The following is a 21,869-nucleotide window of genomic DNA, read 5'->3' on the forward strand; positions in this document are numbered from 1 at the left end:
ATAAAAATATTTATTGATTACATTATATGATACTTACACAATAACTAAAATGCTTTTTATTGCATGCAAAATTATTTATGAACATTCATTACACATTTATAAAATTAATAACTTACAATGTATCAAAAATCAAATGAATATTTCTAAATCTGATTATGCGTCATGACAAAAATTTAGCAAGAAAACTTGCATGGATACACAAGGANTATATATATATAGACATACATATATACAATGCCAATTATGATTATTTTATAAGATGAGTCCTATATACTTGCAGCTTATGTACAGTGAATAAAACAAACAATGTTTCTTTTTTAAAGTTAACTGATTTTTACGATATGTCATTAAATGTAACATTAAACAAAAACATAAATGTTTATTTATTTAAAATAGTTTTATCATTTATACTTGGTTAATTTGTTTTTACTCATAATTATCTCAGTAAGTGCCATTTTTAGTGTTACTAAATTTCATTCATCGATCTGGTTTTCATGATGCTAAGATAAGTGGCATTTCTGCACCAAGAAAATGACACTGGCTAAAATTAAAATCGTTCGCGAAAAATCATGTACCTTCGATAATTACCATTTTACTGTGGAACGGAGAGTGGTTGCTCCTAAAGGGTCACACTGTATATGTTTATGCAAAAACTAATGCTAACAGAGAAGTAGGATAAATTTTTATTAAATTAATAAACATTGAAAAGGACCGTTGCATTTACTTGGCTGAAAAAATGCAAATAAAATAGCAAAAATACCAATTTTTACTATTTTGGAAGATGTTTTCTTTGTTTTTGGAATAAAATCATTCTGCTATCAAGGATGGGGTGTTATGAATTTTCAGATACTTTTGAATTCGATACAAAAAAAATTTGAGATCATCAGAGTAGATTAAAATCGGGTTTTATGCTGCTAAATTGGTTCTGCTAATTTTTGTTATAATTTACTAAACTTTTGAATATCTTCTGATACTCCTGTAATAAAATACAGTTAGGAAAGCTTTACACTCCAAGCTCATTAGATATTTATGAAAGAGAGAAAGAGAGTCAGGCTTTTAGATTCTAAACATTTAAAACAAATTATATGAAAATAAGTTCAAGAAGATTAAAAATTAGGGATAACACTTATGAAAAACTGCAACAAATTATGTTTAGTAAATAGATACAAATTGAAGAACTTGCAAGCATCATAGTATGAAGCGAACTAGACTCGGGGACATCAGCTTTGCAAAGAACTATAACAGTTCCAGTGTCATCTAGGCCTCTGCGTCCAGCACGTCCGGCCATCTGGATGTATTCAGAAGATTCCAGATCACGGAAATTGAATCCATCGTGTTTTCTAATTGAATCAAAAACCACAGTTCTTGCAGGCATGTTAACTCCCATGGCAAATGTTTCCGTGGCAAATAACACCTTTGAAACAATATTACAGATAATTAGAATTTATCTAATTAAAAAAACTATAGCAATATAAAAAATGTGAGAGCATGGGGTGGCATAGACATTGTATCTAGTTATAATTATAGCACTTTATAAATTTAATAACTTTATAAATTCAAACTTTATTAATTTGAATTCTGGGTAACTGGACGTAAAGCATGCATGTTAGAAGTCATACAAATCATGCTAATGACTCAAGACAACTTTTAATAGCTAGCCAAACATGCACTTTCCAAAGCTATGTTAGCTAAAAAATCGAAATATGAAAATTATTATTTAAATAAAAAAAAACCTTCCTTTTTTCGTTTTCTAAAAAAATTATTATGATAAAAAATATATAAAATATTTACTAATAATCAAGTGCTAGTTTGAATTTAAGCGGCATGCTATAGTCAAACTGATCACCAAGTTTCAACTTATGTGGTTTATTAGAATCTTTTACGCCAAGTAAGAAAAATATTGAGAAAATCGGATTTTTAAAGAAAAAACTTTAAACAAAATACTTGAGCTTGTACACGATAGCAGTTTAGAAAATAGGTGAGTAATTTTCTGTTTTCAATGAGAGGGTTTCAGTATTTTTGATGTAACTTCAGAAAATTTTTGAGTATCATCTTATAAGTGTTTGGATTTTGTTTGGAAAAGCCTTTAGAACACCTTATAAAATTAATTAATAAATTTTTGATAACAAAGCGAAATGAGTTACTTTTAACAATCCTTTTTGAAATAGCATTTCTACGACTTCTTTTAAAATTGGTAGAATTCCACTGTGATGAATGCCAACTCCTCGCTCTAGTTGCATACCCATAGACCTCACCTGAAATTGAAATCAGCAGTTTTAAAAAATTAAAAAAAAAATGTTTTTGAAACAGTTTATAAAATTGAAGATGAGGGATAGTATTTAATCAAGATTAGATGAAATCAAGATTAGATGAAATCAAGAATCATATCATAATTTATAATCACAATTATGTGTGAATTTCACAAACAGTAGGTCACAATAAATTATGATGATCTGTAACCAAGACCATAAGTAATAGATTTTTATGCAATTAATATTAACTAGTATATAATGCATTACAATTGTAACAATTTTTTGTAATTAAAGCCCATCACAATAAACAACAAAAAGACATAAGGCAACAGCAGAAGGCTATTAATTAAACATTTTACTAATTTTTAAAGACTTAGCTAAAATAAGTTATATTTATAGCTCACTAGCTTTTTTACCTCACTAAGCTTTATTGATCATGGATTTTCCCAAACATTATAGATTTATATCTGACTATAATAATATTATTAAACTCAAAATTATGAGTGTTTTAAAAAGTCACTTTTTCCTAAGCTCTTTAACTGTAGTCAGTCATGGGATTTAATTCCTTGTGGAGCAACAATTGTTTTATTAAATCATTTATTTTTGACAACATAACCTTTAAAAATGTGATTGATTTTATCTTGTAAATAAAAAAAAATATCTAAAATTTTAACAAATTTTATTTTACAAATAAGTAAATTATATTTTAAATATTTGCATTTCTAAAGCAAATACACACGTGCAATGGTAAAATTTCATCATTAGTTGCAGTCATTAATTCAATATGCTATTAGCAAAATAACATCTTTCAGTTAATAATATTTCATCAAGGATCCAACCATATGAATATTTCAATGGTACCAAATCTGGTAGCAGTTAAATGTAGTTTAACAGAAAACAGAATTCCAATAAACTCAATTATTAAAAGAAAGCATTCCTGCAACAGTCTATTGCATGTTATGGAAATTAAGGCTCTGCAATTTCGTGGTCAACAGCATGGTTGTGGCTATGTGGTCAGCATTGGTCATAATTCTGTCTCTTCTACCCAGATAAGTTCTTATTCATCCACCTGAAGCTAGATGGGCATCAAGTCGCCACTGAATAACCAACCCTAATCTTTCCTAATAGCAGCTCAGTGCATTTAACAACTGAGCTAAGTATCTCAAAGCCTATAATTACCTGTGGTAGATTTTGGTCCTCCTCTTTGAGCTTTGAAATGCTGTCACGAAAAAACTTATTGATTTTGTCTTTCTCTTTCTGTGTAGTTAGATCTTTGCTTTGGAGCATCTCAGCATGAGAGTTGCACTTCTTTCTGGAAAATGTGAAACAGACGGCCGGAAGCAGGTCATTCTTTTGTAGATGACCGAGAAGACCCATGTAAACATTTTTCTCCTAAATAAAATATAAGGAAAAAAAATATTCAACAAAAATTTTTAGAAGTCTAACATATTTGTTAAATAAATTTAACTCATACCTGTTGCTTTAAGATTTGATTAAAATCTCAAAAGAATATATTTAAAATCTTTTTAGCAACTACTATCACTAAGGTGCTATATATAAGAAAAAGAAAAACAGTCCTAAATCATTGCAATTTCTGAAGGAAAATTAAAATTGGACAACAGAGAAACTAGGAAAATCACTTGACTAACTTATTCTAAGTAAGTATTTTTTTCATGCTATACAACTATAAAAAAATTAAAATTAACCAAAATAAATTCAATGCCTTAAAAAATATTACATAAAACAATTTACTTATTCTCTGTTAATTCGATTACAGAATAGTGTTTTGATTATTGAGCAAAAAATCAAATTACATTTACAGTTACGCTAAAACAAAAAGAACAAAAACTTTTATCCAAGTAAACATGATTAATCTCATTAGAGTTTTCATTAAAAAAAAATAAAGAAAAACTGCGAAAGTTAGATTATACCTGAGCTGGAGATATGTTATATTTAGGCCCCTTTGGTCCTGTACTTGATTTTGATTTGGATTCCTTCTCCTTTTTGGCTTTCAAAGCCTCCATATACCTGTATAGCACATATTTGTTATCGTGAAAAATATTCAAATTTGGCTATTTAGACTCTCAATAAAAAATAGAAAAGACAACTAAACTGTTGATAATCTTACTTATCAGTCAAAAATTTCCCAGTAGAATCAACAATTGGGAAGATTTCATTTTCTGCTTTTCCTACACTACCAGTGTACAGGTGATGAACTAAAGGAACAGGACGTTTAAGGGTACTGATGACAAAGATTTTTCTCTTCTTGATACCACTGAATTAACGGAAAAGAATATTTTTTTAATAAATACATTTTCTCATTGCTTTACATGCATCAGTAATATAAGGTGCTGCTACAACCCACTAACATAACACAGAAAAAAAATCAATGTATTTTCTTTATTAAAAAATATGTAATGTTATGAAATTTAAACATGAATTTTTTTAAAAAATTATTGGAAAGAGTAACCGATTGAGAAATTGGTAATAATATTATGCTTGTGATACGTAACTGAAGTATACCTTACATTTGACAACAAGTTTTTCTCTTTCAAAATACTTCAACACAATCAATAAATTCAGTCTATAACTACTTGTGAAGAAAGATTTTAAGGAAAAAGTTATTTTTTATCAAATTGTTACATTATAATTGTTTTTATTTGAATTTTAATCAATGCATTAGTGTAATCTCAATAACATACTGAATTATTTAGAATATGTCCTATTTTATCTTGTCTTTCAGCATTTCCTCGATAAGCTGGACAAGGCTCGATATACTGTTTAAGAAAATGAATACAGCTGAAAATGTGCCTTTTGACTATTTAATGCTGCAGATAAATTTTGTTTGTAAGCTTATGTCAATTTAATACCACTATACAAATTTATGGGACCCACGACAGCCTTGTAAAAAAACTGTTGACTTTTTCAGAAACTTAATTAAAAAGATGTGCTAAGTGATTTAGGCAAATGGACACATTATGAATTTTTTTTGTTTTTGATAATGATGAAACTCTCAAGTAATTTAACCTGCAATTTATTCTTTAAAAATAACAACAATTTTTAAAAGAGAAATTTAAAAAAAGGAATCAAGTGTTATGAACATTTTCACGCTGCGTCTATTTACTTTAAAAAAATTAATTTCAAGCTTTGTACAAAATAAAAACATAACTGAGGTTTTACTTTTTAAAGTCTAAAACAGATAGGAAGTATCTCCAGGGTTGTGCCTGAAAAGCAAACCAAAATGAGGTACATAATAACACATTCCTTGCACAAAATAAAATCTGCACAGCCAGCAAGTTTAAAATAAATAAATGTGTCAGTTGGTATTGTCTTATCAACAATCAAAAAAATTTAGCCTTAGGAGATTTCTAGGAAAATTAGATGTTAAAATGTCCTCCAAAGACTTACTGGAAACTTGTCTCTTAAAAGCAATTTAGTGACATCGAATTTTTTATTTGATTTGAAATTAAATTTTTCTCCAATTTGGTGACACAGGGGTGCCCAAAAGAGATGCCTGATTTTTTTTTCTTTTTTCCCCCCATAAACCACAATATTAAGGAATCCCTAGTAAGATTCTCCGCTTCTCACAAGATAATAAATTATTTAAATATTTTTGTCTTATTGTCAACGAAAGTTAGAATTTAAAGTTGTCAAATGAAAACCAATTTATAATTTTCTGATTTAATGCTCAAATTGAATAATTGTTAGAATGTAACATGCTATTACTAAAACAAGTATTTAATATCTAGCGCTAAAAAAATTGTAAGAGATTATTTGTCACATATTTTAAATGGAATGGATATTAAAAAGACAAGAAGAAGGGGTCAGACAAAGTCGTTAGTTGTTCTTTGAAGGTTAGAGTTAAAAATGAATTGTTACTAACCCCAGCCAGTCTGCAAACTCTGCTGTATTGGGAACAGTTGCACTAAGCATAATCAAGTTGACATGATCAGGAAGCATAATGAATACTTCTTCCCAAACAACACCTCGCTGAAATAAAATAAATACATTTTTCAAAAGAAATTATTGATCCAAAATTTCCTAGTTTTTTTTTACAAATATCGAATAATATTATTTTAACAATGAAGTAAAAAATGTAGAAATAATGTAAAAAGTTAGGAACTTTCACAATCGACATTAACAACCAAAAGGGTAACAAGATATCTGACAACATGACAGCAAGATATCTGCCATAAAGGTAATGGACATGCAGAAAAAAATGTAAAAGCAACGTAAAAAGTTAAGTACTCTCATAACAGTCTTGTAATCAGACTTGGTTGTTAATTGCTTATATATAGGCAAGTTGCTGAAAATAAAATCTGATTATTAATCTCTCGTGAGCTTTTTATCAAGCTGATGGTTTTGTTTGAAGTTTTATTTCTAAAAAAATATGCTTAATTTTTAAGCAGATAATTATAGCAGATAGTATTTTCAAACAGTCTTGAATTTGTTTTGAGAAAATTTTTTAAAAATTTAATATTTCAAGCAATTTTAATTGAAGTTAACCGTGAATAACAGAAATAAATTAATTATCTTTTTAAAGAATATTTTAACAAAATTAAAGATCACTGCCTGTTTTAAATACAGTGTTACCTCTAAAACAAAATCATTTATTTTATTTTATCTTAACAATGTATTAAACACAATAGTGCATAGGTCAATAGAATGACAAAAAAATTATATAAGAATAGATTGTTCTTTGCTTAATTTAAAAAGAAGAAGAAATAAAATGTAATTTATTAATTTAGTCACATTAATCATACAGCAAGCAATCATCAGAATATGTAGAAAATACAATAATAAGTTGGAGTAGTAAGAGACCAGTTAGTTTATAAAATAATTACTACGTTAGATATTTACCAGAATTATATTATTTGCTGCTAAATTAAGTAATCTTAACCTCTATGATCACATTGCACTTAGAATGGGCTGTTCCAGGATTATTTACTTAACACTTGCGAAAGTGTAAAATACAAATTCAATACAAAAAAGCATAGCAGTCAAAATAATAATTAGAGAAAAAATCATTTAATCAAGAACTAAAAAATAATTGAATATCTAACCTCAGAATCATTAATATAGTGCACTTCATCAAAAATAACCCATTCTAATTCACGAACAACATCAGAACCATGATATAGCATTGATCTGGAAACAATTTCAATTAATTTTTATGTATTTAAGTATGTTAATAATAAACTGACAGCAATTACACAAGAAAAAAAATCCTCATTGAAACAAATCAATAAGAATTTATTAAAATATTATATAATATTTTATATGAGGGAAAATAAAGATTTATTAGATAAAATACTATTTTACAAAAATCTGGAAGTCAGAAAGAAAAACACCACAAAATATGAGAACTACTTTTAAAAATGTTTAAGATCAAAAGTAATGCAAAGTTAAGATAACTTTATTACTTTTTAAAAAAAAAATTTANCAAACTGACAGCAATTACACAAGAAAAAAATCCTCATTGAAACAAATCAATAAGAATTTTTTAAAATATTATATAATATTTTGCATGAGGGAAAATAAAGATTTATTAGATAAAATACTATTTTACAAAAATCTGGAAGTCAGAAAGAAAAACACCACAAAATATGAGAATTACTTTTAAAAATGTTTAAGATCAAAAGTAATACAAAGTTAAGATAACTTAATTATTTTTTTAAAAAAAAAATTAGAATTTAATAAGAACTCATACGGTAGTCTCCACATCTAATGCGATTTTTTTAATAAAAATTTCTTTTTTTCATTACATAATGTATATTTTTTAAATTTCAAATCAGTTTTTTATAAAATTGCTATTTTTCTGTTTTTTTTCTCAATATCATTTATAAGTCTATTTTAATTCTAACAGATAAATAAAATTTGTAATAAAATTTTAAATATAAGTTCGTACAAACTACAATTTTTCGATGCAACATACATTGTTTACAAACAATGAAATTTTTGTTAAAACAACTGTATAAACTGCTTACTGAAATAAAAAAAATCCAAAAGCATCTTTAAAAAACTAGATTTTCTTTAATTCCACTTCAATTTGATTAAACCTTCAAATTTTAATTAAAGATCCCAGCCAACTTACACAGAGAACATGTAAAAAATTGATTGTAAATTGCGAATGACATGTAAAAAATTTTAAAATTTTTTGGCAAAATTTAGACATTTTTGATCATGTTAACACAATCCTTAGGGGCCACTATAAGCAATTAAAAAAACAAATTAATACTTAATAATTAAAAAAAATTAACAATAAAAAAATATAAACAGATTTCTATAAGTTGGCTTCATTATGTCATGAGTGAGACAGAATATAACTTAAAGAAATATCTAAATAATGAAAAAAAATTTTTTTTTTAAATTGGACTTTATAAAATAGAATATTATTTGCATGATTATGAGCTAAATAAAATCTGAACGGTTATTTTAATAAAAATGTCATAATTAACACTTAAAAAAATATGTAGAAATCAGAAGTTAAAATATAAAACTGTTAACTACATTGTTACCTTAAAATTTCAGTTGTCATGATGAGACAAAATGCAGTTGGGTTGATCTGAACATCTCCAGTTATTAACCCAACATCACCAAACTTTTCTTTGAAATCTCTGTACTTCTGATTGGACAGAGCTTTGATCGGAGAAGTGTAAATAACTCTGGGAAAAAAATAATTAGTGTTACATAAAGACTTCAAGACCTTATATTAATAAGTTCACCCAACAATGTTTTCAATTAGATGCATGAAATCAGTAGTTGAAATGTTTGACTTATACTGAAATTATTAAAATTTCGATCGATTTCTTGGGAATTATTAATGTTATTGCTGAGTAAATTTTAATTTCAAATTAAATAGTTTCATTTCTCTATATACGATTAGATTCAAAAGTATTTAAGGTAAAATTAAATTTTGAACTAATATGCAACAATTAAGGAATAAATTTTAAACAAACATATTTGTACAAAACCTTGAAATTATGTAAAACTATCATGAAGAAAGAACTGAATATCATTGTACATTTATGAAGACATCTTATTAATTCCTTAGAGAATGTTCATGAACTAAGAAATTAATACAAATGTTACATTAAATTCATTTGTATTATCTTTTAATTAACTTTAGAACTTAAATAAACTAAATTTTAGAATTTATGAATCAAAAAATAACTCTGGGGAACAAATGGTTTGTTACCTTTATCTAAGTTATTTGATCTTACATAATTCAGGTGTAGGGTTTTCAAATTTGAAATTAGTTCAGTCTGAAAATGAATTTTTTTTTCCAAAATATTTTAAGTTTAGTTTATTTTTAGTCTGAATTTACAAGTTTATAAACCACATATGAATTTATATACNAGAAGTTATAGTTTTATATAGATTTCTCTGCATCTTTGAAAATAACACTTAAGACAAAAAAACAAACGATCTTAACATATTGCATCATTAATTGAAATACATTACAACCTTCTTCCTAGCACTCCCCACATAGCAGAAAAGTGGGGAAGCTTAGTATTCACTTGAGCGAATTTTAAACAATCCTGGTTTGAAATATATTATTAAATTGCATAAAAACTGTAGCTTGTATACAGAAATTGAAATCAGCAATTAAGATAAACTGAAACCAGCAACGAGAAAATGTCGAAAATCCGTTTAAAATTCTCATGCAAAAGGGAAAAAAAATAGTTCTTCAGTGCAATTTATGAAACTGGATAATTTATAATTGCAACTCGAGAAGAAGACGATTACAGATACACAGGACTGATGATCTCCGTGCCAGCTGATCTTTCATAAACAAGACGGCGTGTTAAAGTTGAGCTAAGTTCCGTAGACGGATTACGGGTTAGAGCCTCCTTGCTGCCAGGTTAGCTGTGGGAGATTTTCGTGGTTTTCCTCTCCATGTTATGCAAATGCAGGTTAGTTTAATCAAAAAGTCTTCCACAAACTAAATTTCTAAGAATACTTGATCCAGGAGTAACAATTGAATTGTGTTGAAAATCACAAGGCTACGGAGTTTAGCATTGCAGTCAAATTAGGTTGGCTGTTTAACGACGGTTATGAAATAAAATAAAACACATGAAATTATACAATATGAGGTTTGTGACAATACTCAGAAGAGATATATCATCTTCTGTGAGCACATTTTTGAGCCATGTTCAATTTTAGAAACTTTATGAGGAAGAAAAAAAGCAATATAACAATAGTTTGATGGGTTTTCGGTAGAATGATCCATAAGAAGAAATAAAATTCTTTTAGAGAGTACTCGGAAATTCACTCTCACAAAAAGGTGAAAGGGAATGGTTATGTAAATGTCCCAGTGTTGGTAAAAAGTTTAAAACAAAGTTACTGTTATTAAAATATATATATATACCTTGTAACATGCTTCTGAGCTAAGGCAATAGCATACTCTGCTACAACTGTTTTGCCAGCAGATGTATGAGCTGCAACGAAGACACTCTCTTTTTTCTCTAAATGCAACACAGCTTTTTGTTGGAAAGGATCCAATTCAAATTCCCACTAAAAAGATTAAAAGTTGTTTAAAATTAGCTTTCTATCCTTATAAACAAATGAATAATTTTATAATTAATCTGAGACATTTTAATAAGTTAATCAATTCATAAAATATGTATATATTGATGCATATGTGCAACAAAAGTGTTAAAACTATAAATTAAAAATAGTTAATGTGCTAAAATATTTCTTTAATTTTATTTCATATCTTAGTTTAAAATTAAGTCACTTAAGGGTACTGCAATATACTCAGACAATCACTTTATTAATAAATATAATTAAATAAATAAATTTATAATTAAAAAATCCTTATGAAACACAAAATTAAAGAAATTAATTAAAGAACACATTAGAGATTGCAAATTCATACTTAATCGAGATAAAAACCAAAATACAAACAAAATCTTTGCATCACTAACTAANAATATGACAACCGAAGCTGACGTCTTCAGGGGGTACCAGCTCTGGAAGTCATATACACATTAGAGATTGCAAATTCATACTTAATTGTGATAAAAACCAAAATACAAACAAAATCTTTGCATCACTAACTAAGGAAAAAAGATTTAAAACATAAAAACCAGTTTGATTGCCTGATGAAATTCAGAAGAATCTTATTAGCATCTTTTGTTTCTTAAAAAAACAAATAGGTTTTAGTTTTAACTTGCACAGTAAAGGGCAATTCAAATATAATGTAAGCACCTACTGTGAGGATTAAATAAATAAATTTATAATTACTCCTTTAAATAAATTTATAATTAAAAAATCCTCATGAGACACAAAATTAAAAAAATATATACACATTAGAGATTGCAAATTCATACTTAATTGTGATAAAAACCAAAATACAAACAAAATCTTTGCATCACTAACTAAGGAAAAAAGATTTAAAAACATCAAAACCAGTTTGATTGCCTGATGAAACGCAGAAGAATCTTATTAGCATCTCTTGTTTCTTCAAAAAAAAAACAAACAGGTTTTTGTTTTAACTTCCACAGTAAAGGGCAATTCAAACATAATGTAAGCCCCTACTGTGAGGATAGAGTTTATGATTTGCTTATTTTTGCTGACATGAGAAGGGGAGGGGGTATGAGCAAGGTATTAAATAAAAATCTTTTTATATTAAACATTTTCTTAAAAACTAACTAAAATATATGATAAAAAAATCATACCCAGAAAATTCTGAAATTTGGAATAAAAGTTGAATTTAAGGATACAAAAATATTGGAAAAAAAAATTCTTTTTGATTTCAATAGGAAAACATAAAAGATTTCTAAAAATATATTTTACTCAAAATTTTACAAAAAATGAATTAAAGCATAAATATGTTACATCTTTTATTTGAGTTTTATCCTACTACTAAAATACAGTAAAAGTTAAGGCATAAACGAGGAGGCGTTATGACTCTTTGACATAAGCAGGGGAGGCGGCTTGTGATTTCCAAATGTGCCCAAAACAGGTAATATATTAAAATTGTAATATTTGAAAGGCCCCTATTGATAATTAAGGTATGGGTAACGTTTCTGTTTTTTCCTAACCATAGTAATAATTTGGAACCTTTAATCCTCCTATGTATAAATTTTTTTGACTACATTTTAAAGAAGGATTCCAAAAATATACACTAAGGACAGACATTAAAAAACAGTCAGTAGAATAGCAATGCATAAAGTTTTGTTTAATAAATAATAAAAATGTTTCAAAAATAGGAAAGATAAGAGAAAGGAAGAGAGAAAGAAGAATAAATTAGTTTGCACAAATATAATAAAGAGAATACTAACTTTAAAAGCCATTTTTGGAATTCGTTCATGAAAATCAGCCACAGGTTTCCTGACATCATCGATGACAGCCCATTCATATACAACTGGTGGTTTTTTAAGTTCTGCTTCAGAAATTTTCAAAACAGGTAAAGACATCTGCAACCATTTTAAACCAAGTGTAAAAAGAATTTTTTTTTTTTTTTTGCAACAAAAACATTTTAAAACCATTGACTTCAATACTCTAGATATCTCAAAAACCTTATTCTGTCAAAAAAAATATTTTTCCCCTTTGAATTATATATTCACCTAATGTTAATTTGAATTCTTATGTTAGAAAGTTTTTTCGAAAAACCTTGTTGTGCCGATTTTTTCTTGAAAGGGAAATTATTTTTTTGGAAAAATCACAATGTAAAATTATTGCACACTAAATCTTTTCTATTAAATGCATAATTTTTTTTCATCTTACATTTAAAAATAAAATTATCATTGTTGTATTTAGACTTATAGTTAACTATCATTACATACATATTTTATAGTAGTTATTCTTATGCTTCATGATTCAAAATTTTTGAGTAATATTTTAGAATATATTTTTCTACTTTTTAGAACATATTACAATAGTTCTAAACTTCTTACCTCGAAAACTCACTATCTCGAAATTTTTTAGCTTTTCTTTAACTTAATTAAATACCTTTAAAAGCTTAAAATTAGAAATGGCAAAACTAATTACTTAGAAAAATGAACAGAATTAGAAAATCAGAAATTAATTTTTCTGAAAGAAAAAAATTCAAATTTATTGAAATTAAAAACAATGGGATACAAAAGTTCATTTAAACATAAATTTTAACATTAAAAAATTTGTTCATAGAATTTAATTAAAAAAATATAATCTAGTTATTAAAATAAATTCAAGTTAAAAACTTTGATTTAAAGAAAGTATATAGGGTTAAAATTTTTTAAAATTCTTGGAGCTGAAAGGGTTTAATTTTGAATTAAAATAAAACTCTTTCAGCTCCAAGTAAGATTGAACATTTAGTAAGGAATATACTTCAACTTTAAAACACTTATTTTAAATAAATTGTATGAAGAAAAAAAAAGGAAACATTAATCTTGAAGAAACTATTTTCCTTAATAAAAAAAATAAATTATTAGGATACTAATTTGCAACTTTTTATTATCAATACTATTTTAACATGACACTTACTGTTTACAAATAATACATTTATATACTAACAATTAATAAATTTACATTACTTTACGATAATTATCTTGATTGCATTAACAGTTATAATACTTATTTACAGTTAAAATTTAATGATATACAAATCATTTCCCAACATATGATCATAAATGATATAAAATGGTCCTCATGTAGGTAGGAAATGGTTTAAAAAATTTCTTCATGGCTATCCTGCAATTTGCAAAATTTTCAAATATTGTGATAATTTTATCTATTTGATCATATGATAGTTTTTTCGGGCCATTAAATAATATTTTAAAGGTTTTGCTTAAAGATTGCTTCTTAATTTTAAACTTGCTGAACTCATTACTGTCCAAAACATGATCTTTAACTAAATCACAAGCAGAACTGCTTGCTGTTTTTTGAGAGAAAGATCATGAGAAAAATTTTCAGTGTTATAAATGTGGATGGTTTATGGAGAGGATATAATTTTGAACTATATAGGCTATTCAAGAAGGCCGTAATCAACAAATGAATCAAAATAAGGAGCTCAATGTTTGCGGTAATTATGTATATAAAAACAAATGTTCCGATTATGAACAATAATGCTATTTTAAACAAATAAACAATTATGTTTTTTTGTTCAAGTTTACATTTAATTTCATATTATAAAATTTTTTTATCTTTAAAAGGTGAAAACTGGTTTGTTTATTTTAGATACTTGTTTTTACTAAATATTAAGTAAAGAATTCAAAATTTTAAAGCAATTAAAAATAATAATACTCCCCAATGGAAAAATGCACTTAGCAGTAGTGAATCTGAAAGGAATTGAAGCAAATGAGACAGTGAAAATATGAAAAAATTGGATAAGTATGACAACCAAAGCTGACATCTTCAGGGGGTACCAGCTCTGGAAGTCATAAAAGCAAAACCTTTTCTATCGAGAGAGCAAGACAAAAGTCCAAAATTGCACTCTCTGTACCCCAAATGTTTTGTTTAAGTCCAGGAAAAGAATATAACAAATAACANTCTTCAGGGGGTACCAGCTCTGGAAGTCATAAAAGCAAAACCTTTTCTATCGAGAGAGCAAGACAAAAGTCCAAAATTGCACTCTCTGTACCCCCAAATGTTTTGCCAAAGTCCAGGAAAAGAATATAACAAATAACATACAATATAAAATACAAAATTACTCACTATTTTTGAAAAAGAATCTTCAGCATCTGAAGACTGCTCAGTTGGTTCATTTTGAGCCTGTAAAGACAATGTAATGGTATTATTTAAGGAAAAAAGTTGAATGATCCATTGATGTATGCATCAAAAGAATGCTAACAATAACTAACTAACATGGACACTGATTTTTGGAAATAATTTGCCAATTTATTATTTTTCTTAACAAAACTTTAAAAAATATATAATTGTTTTAAAATCAGGGCCTGCGCTAAGTATTCCCCACCTCACCAAAAGTGATAAAATCGCAAATTTGGCGAAGAAAATTGCGTTTAGGCAAATAATTTTTTCCACTGAAAAGAAAAATATACTTAACTTGATCCTCAAAATAACGTTAAAATGAATTTTTTAAAACAAAGCTATCACATTAGTAGGTTGCAAACACTGAAACTCTACTTTTTCAGTGTGGATCTGCATTTCAACACAGTTTAAAAAGAAATCAGAAAAGTATGAAAAAGAAATCAATGGTAAACAAGTTGAATTTGCGCGATTAATCATGGCATACTTACTTTTTCTAAATCAACATCATCATCCGCTATAACTTCTGAATCTCCAATAATGTCCAAATGGATGGTATCTTCCATTGCAAACACATCAGACAAGTATATTTTTTGAGGTTGAGGGCGAATGTAGTCTACCTCATCTGGCGTCTTTCTCTCAAACTTCATTCCACTCGGAAAACCAGGGGGAGTGTCCAACAACTCTAGAGGACAATAAAGAACTTTTCAATTACTGTATTCAATAAAACACTTTCAGAATGTTCTCATTGAAAATTATAAAAAATTGTGCTGCTCTGTGTACGCAATTCATTCCGGATGCTTTTCAAAGTACAATGATCGTCACACGAAATAACATTCCTTTGCGAATAATGTGCTATTTTCATAGTAGCTATTATTTATGACTGTTTGAGCAACTCAAACCTATTTTTAGACTGCACTCTCTAAGTAAATGCTGAAAATGATGTAAAACGCCAATATAAAGAGAAGGCACAGTTTTGTGAAACGGAAAAGCATTTGTTACCTAATTTTTTTTATATTTAAAATATTACTTCAATGCTATATGCTCATAAATATTTATAAAAATTGAAAATTATCATCTAGATGAAAAAATCTTGCCAAATTGATGATTTTTTTAAAAAAGTTTTCGAATTTTCAAAATATTTAAATTAGTTATCCATTCAAAAACCCAGATAATTTTCTATGCCGAGATAGTATATTTCTTAATAATTACAAGTAAAGTAAAAAAAAGCATTTCCACAGCAATCTATTGTGGACTAAAAAGGTAATGGGGGTTAAGACTCCACAATTTCATGACCAAGGCATGATGATAGCAATGTGTTCAGCATTGCGCACCAACCGCCTTTACTCCTCAGACAAGCTGGTACCCATCGATCTGAAACTGGGAGGGCAACTGAGCTATTATGGGCTCACAAACTTATAGTTTTGCTGAAAGTGTAAAGCACTTAAACTATGGCCTTGTTAATTTTCTTTGCAAAAGACGCTGTTAGGATAATACAGCAATTAAATTATAAGAAGCATTAACACATATACGGAAAAAGGCTACTTTAATATTCTGATTACAACAACACACAAGAATTTTCTAGCTGTGAACTATATGATGATGTTTGAAAATATATACATAACGTAGAAAAACCACTAGATTAGATAAATTCGCACCTCCATCAAAAAGTGATGTATCTATGGTTTCTTTTTTCAGCAGGTCAGTAAATGATGGTTCGTCCATTCCACCAGGCCAAAATGGGAAACTACTCATACACCCTTTCACACCTGCGTCAGGTGGGCCAGGTGCACGATGCAGAGAGGTGGAAGTTTTGTGCGTGCCTTCAAACATATCTTTCACATCCTTTATATAATAAAAAATAATATGTTTTAATTAGATAACAAAAAAAATCACATATTTTAATTTCTAAATAATTTTTTAAAAATACATTTAATATATTTTGGAGTAAAAATACGAAGGAAATATTTAAATAGATTAAACAAAATAGTATATTGTAATGAGATAACTAAAAGCAATCCCATATTCTAATTTTTAAATAAAATGTTTGAATAAAACTTTTAAATAAAGTTTTTAAAATACATTTCATGCATTTTAAAGTGCATTCATGAATAAAAAAAAGTATAGTTTAATGAAATAAATAAAATAAATTCCATATTTTAATTTCTAAAAAAAATTTTAAAATACATAATATAGTAAAAATAGGAATAAATAGTAAAAATATGAATTGAAGATCTGGAATAAAGGAAATAACATATATTTTATGAGAATTGAAACAAATCTCATATTCAAATCTCTAAATAAAGGTTTTAGAATACATTTATTATATTTTAAAATAAAAATATGAAAAAAAAAAAGAATATGTAATTTAAATTAACATGAGATTTAAAATAAAGGAAATAACACACTTTAATGAGAGAACTAAAAGAGATAATTTTATTCTAGTTTCCAAATTAAAATTTTAAAATGCATTGCCATTATTTTAAATAGAATAAGACCATTTGGAACTAAATGAGTTCTTTCCTGTTCTGTTTTTTTTACAATTTTTAAAATCTGTGTTGCATTTTGATATTTCCTCACATTATAGTGTTAAGAACATTACTCTAATTGATTAACTTTTACCAATAAATATATGTCGTTATTTATAAAGATAGCTTCATTAAAAATACCTGCTCTGTTTTGATAGCAGATTTTACATTCATAAATTCGAAGAAACTCAGAACAACTTCTAGCAAAAGGTTCTTTGTCTTGTAGACATTTAAATTAAAAACATCTTGTAACACCAAACTCTGTGTAAATTTTATAAAAAGAAAGCATTTAATGATGATCACATACACAAAAATAAACATCACTTCGTTGTTCAATAGATTCAAACAATCAACCAATCTTTTTCATTTCAGTACAACTCTAAAAAAAGTTAATCTGGATAAATAAAAACTTTGATTTACGTATGAGTTTCCTAACAGCCAATATTTTTAATTCATTAAAATACTAATCTTACAAAAATCCTTGTTAAGAAAAAAAAAGAGAGAGATGAAATGAGAATGATATTCCACTTTCAAAAATAACAGCACAAATTTTAAAGTAAAAATATGAAAGATTTAAAATAAAAATAGCGTTTTGAAATTTGTTTAAGAAATGCATTGAATTTGCATTAAAATATATCAGGTCAGGCTCAGAATTTGCATTCAATATTTTTCTAAAAGGGTTAGTAATAAAGACTTTAAAAAGTGTAGTATTTTTCTTACTTCATTAAAACCTAATAATTTTCCTGTCATCATATCTCTTTTGACATTTAGTGTTGTCTGCAGAGGACATAAGTCAATAGAATAAAGTGATGCAATATCAGGCTCCCTTGGTATCAATCTAAACATATAATACAAAGAATATTATCATACATACATAGCTTACTTAATTAAGTATCAAGACAAACAAGTTTTAAAACAACAAGCAAGCAATTAAGATCTATAAATTTTTTAAAAAAGAAAACTACATAGGAAATAAAAACATTCTATCTTTGTTTGTTTGTTTATTTTGTCAAGTAATCAAGACTTGTATCTTGTCTTAATCAGTTAATTTTGCAGACAACCACTCCCTCCCCCTTAAAAAATAAACATGATGACTGTCGAAAATGCTCGAAAAATAAAATAAAATTCAATTCACTTGGAACTAATGTTAACATTCAAGCAAAACAATCACATTAGGTCAAATTGAAAAAATATAACCTTTACCACTTGTTAATTAACAAAAAAAACCTTGGGGCATTAAAAAGAAAAATAAACCATATTATCTAAAACTTGTTAATTCAGATGTTTATTCTGTTTTTTGTAAAATAATTTTAATTGAGAAAAAAATTATGGTAGTTATTAAATCATTCTTTCACAAAAAATTTGTAATATTTCATTAACCATCATAATTTTTTAAAAACACTTGACATATTTAAATAAAATATTTTAAGTGGATTTTTAATATGATTAAATTATAAGAGATTAAAAAATAAAAATTAACTTGTTTAAATCACTGCCTAAAAAATCAAATTTCAAATATAAAAAAAGTCTTAATGAAATCTCTCAACTCTAATTGTTATTTCAACTATTAATTCAAAGTAATTGAAATTACTTGACACATCGATTTTGTTTAAAAGTTTCATAAAAATGAGACTTACATTAATAAAAAAAATCAAAGTTCTAAAAAAGCTAAACATTTGAACATTTCATTAATGTTTGTGTTCAACTATATCTATTTTAACAATATTTAGACAAATAAAAAAATGAAATAAATTTCGAAAAGAAAACCATAAAAAGATACTCACTTTTGCACTGCATCTAAGTGAAGAATTGGTAATTCTTCTATATTTTGGAGGAAAGATTCAAGTTTCTCTTTCACAGTAGGTAAAACTGGCGGCAAACCACAAGGTAATCTCTGAAAACATTATCAATATCAAATATAAAGGAATTTTTTTTAATATTTATGCAATTTAAAGTTCCAAAACAAAAAACCATTTCAAATAATTCACTAAAAAGCTTATTTAAAATATCAGATTAGCAAGTTTTAATAAATGAGCATTAGTAATAAGATAAAATAAAAAACTAGGGTTGGGTGTTAGTACAAGGCTCAGGAAATTCAGCATTACTTGTCAATATTTTACAATGAGACAAATACTACAGATATGTACAAGATACAATTTACAAAAATGCAAGATACAATGGTACAGATACAATTCAAAAGTCATTAGGGATGTCCAATTATTTTTAGTATAGAGGGATTATGGGGTTCTGATAATTAAAAAAATGATATTTGCTATGCTTACTTAAAATAGATATCAAGGTTTTTCATAAATCATGCTTTTTGTCAGAATTTTTTTTAAAAAAAAAGTGTTTTTTTATTTTAATTATATGTCTTTGCATCATGCTCAGAGATGTTTCTGAAACTGTTGCCAAATAGCCCACTGAGCAACTCTATTGCAGCGTAAATTAAGAACTTCTATTTAAACTAGCTTCCTTTAAAATTACCTCTATCAAAACTCTGATAAAATATATTAATCCTTAATGCTACTTAACATTATAACTAAAGTATTAAAGATTTATAACTTAAAGTTAACAGCCCATTGTGTGCCAGAATCATGGAGGTTACAGCTTTAAAATTTTGTTACCAATCGAAAGATAGTGGCAATGTGAACAGCACTGTGTATATACTGCCTGCACATCCAAGACAAGCTGGGTGTTCTTTAAGNCCCAACTATGTTAGATGCCAAGAACTAAAAGGAAGAATTTAAAATTTGGCATTTCTTAAATATTAGAAATAAGCTAAACAAAACTTCAAAACTTGTAACTACTAACAAACTCTGTAACTACTAACAAACTCTAAGTCAGGAATGACTTGACATTCTTCAGTAATGTAATATGTCAAACAAAATGATGCTTGGAAATGTTGAAAATTTTGTTTAGTATCCTAATATTTTACTTCAAATAGTATGATTTAATATAATCATGTTAGGAAAATGCAAAAATCTCTTCTTAAATATCTTTCAACAACTTTTTTTCTAATTTTATTGCCCAAATATGAACTAATTTTAAATCATAAGCAGTTAAACTCAAATTAAAATACAGTTTTATCAAAACTATGGGTTTTTGACATGACGGTAAAAACCATGGTATAAACCGGTAAAAACCGTCATGTGTCAAAAACTTGCCAACCCTGCTATAAACTTATGTTTTTCTAAAGTTAAATGCCACTGCCTGATATACTGTTATAGTTAAATGCCACTGCCTGCATTGAATTTTTCTTAAGGTGAAGTGTCACTACTCAGAATGCCCTATATTGTTGTTAAATGTCACTGCCTGGTAAACAATTTTTTAATATGACCAATACATATTTTCTTAAGTTTAAGTGTCCCTTGATGTTCATGGCTAATGTTTACTTCTTTAGTGATATCATCCTTTAAATGGAAAATTATTTTACCCGATGCCAATGGAAGTTTAAATCTTTCTAGTCACTTTCATCACATAATTTAAATTTTATCAACCTTGACAGATATATACACAAAAAATTCTGTTAAATTGCGGAGAAAAAATATTGGGAATATTTTAAAATATGTAACCAAGAATGTTACTTACGGATGTTCCCAAACGATTTTTATGAGAGGCGGGGACGATTTCCATTTCCCCATTATCACCTAAGGGTAATAGTTCTAGGTCTGTTGGGATTTTAAATTCTGATTCCATCTGTAAAAGTTAGATAGACAAATAAAAAAAAAACTTAGTTATAAAAATCATGAAATACATTAAAAATAGATATCATTCGACCTTCAAAAGTAAATTTTTTTTTAAAAAAAAAGTACTCAAAGGTAGGAAAAAAGTAAGACTTTGAAAATGACAAACACTGTATGATTATTTATCTAATTGTAATGATTTCAATAAAACTATTACCTTTAATAAATAACACCACTAATAAGACATAAAATAACAAAAGTAAATTTTTGTAGTCAAACGATTTTGATTGACGTGTCACACCGGTTAGTAATTCTTTGTTTACACTAACACACTCTCCCAGTGTTTTCTTTTTTCGAGTTTCAGTTCAGCAATAAATGATTGATTGATTAAATCAGGTTTGAAGTTTATATGAAACTAACATAGATCATTTATGATCCGAAAAAAACCCAACCAAGCAGCTATTCACACTGGAAGTAAAAAAATCGATACGCCATCTGGGGAGTAGACCGGTTCCATGTCTTGGCATTACCCTTTACATCTCTTTCCGCTTGTTTAGGAATGTGCAACAATATTTTACCTATATTACCTAATATTTACCCTATATTTTTCATGTTTAATTGCCACAAACATTTTTTGAAATTTCCCCGCCGCTTTCTTGTAGAGCTATGTTCAATGAATTGTAGTTTTTGTATTCATATAGTTTCATAACTTA

At 27.0% G+C, this 21,869-nt stretch overlaps 1 protein-coding gene across 1 annotated transcript in view; it reads right to left on the reverse strand.

The window, feature by feature from the left end:
- The window catches only part of LOC107438471 (superkiller complex helicase subunit twister), a gene marked incomplete at its 5' end in the record, with an annotated part of 35,250 nt that extends 13,820 nt beyond the window's left edge, over positions 1–21,430 (reverse strand). Inside the window, 17 exon segments of the mRNA XM_043050844.2 lie at positions 1,184–1,414; positions 2,145–2,255; positions 3,432–3,644; positions 4,184–4,280; positions 4,381–4,527; positions 6,136–6,242; positions 7,316–7,400; positions 8,771–8,917; positions 10,624–10,769; positions 12,542–12,676; positions 14,895–14,951; positions 15,437–15,630; positions 16,604–16,790; positions 18,194–18,311; positions 19,258–19,367; positions 21,062–21,169; positions 21,374–21,430. Coding sequence (XP_042906778.1) covers positions 1,184–1,414; positions 2,145–2,255; positions 3,432–3,644; positions 4,184–4,280; positions 4,381–4,527; positions 6,136–6,242; positions 7,316–7,400; positions 8,771–8,917; positions 10,624–10,769; positions 12,542–12,676; positions 14,895–14,951; positions 15,437–15,630; positions 16,604–16,790; positions 18,194–18,311; positions 19,258–19,367; positions 21,062–21,169 — 2,193 coding nt within the window.
- Positions 21,431–21,869: the final 439 nt, after the last annotated feature.

The sequence above is a fragment of the Parasteatoda tepidariorum genome, chromosome 6 (assembly GCF_043381705.1).
Source record: "Parasteatoda tepidariorum isolate YZ-2023 chromosome 6, CAS_Ptep_4.0, whole genome shotgun sequence".
NCBI lineage: Eukaryota > Metazoa > Arthropoda > Arachnida > Araneae > Theridiidae > Parasteatoda > Parasteatoda tepidariorum.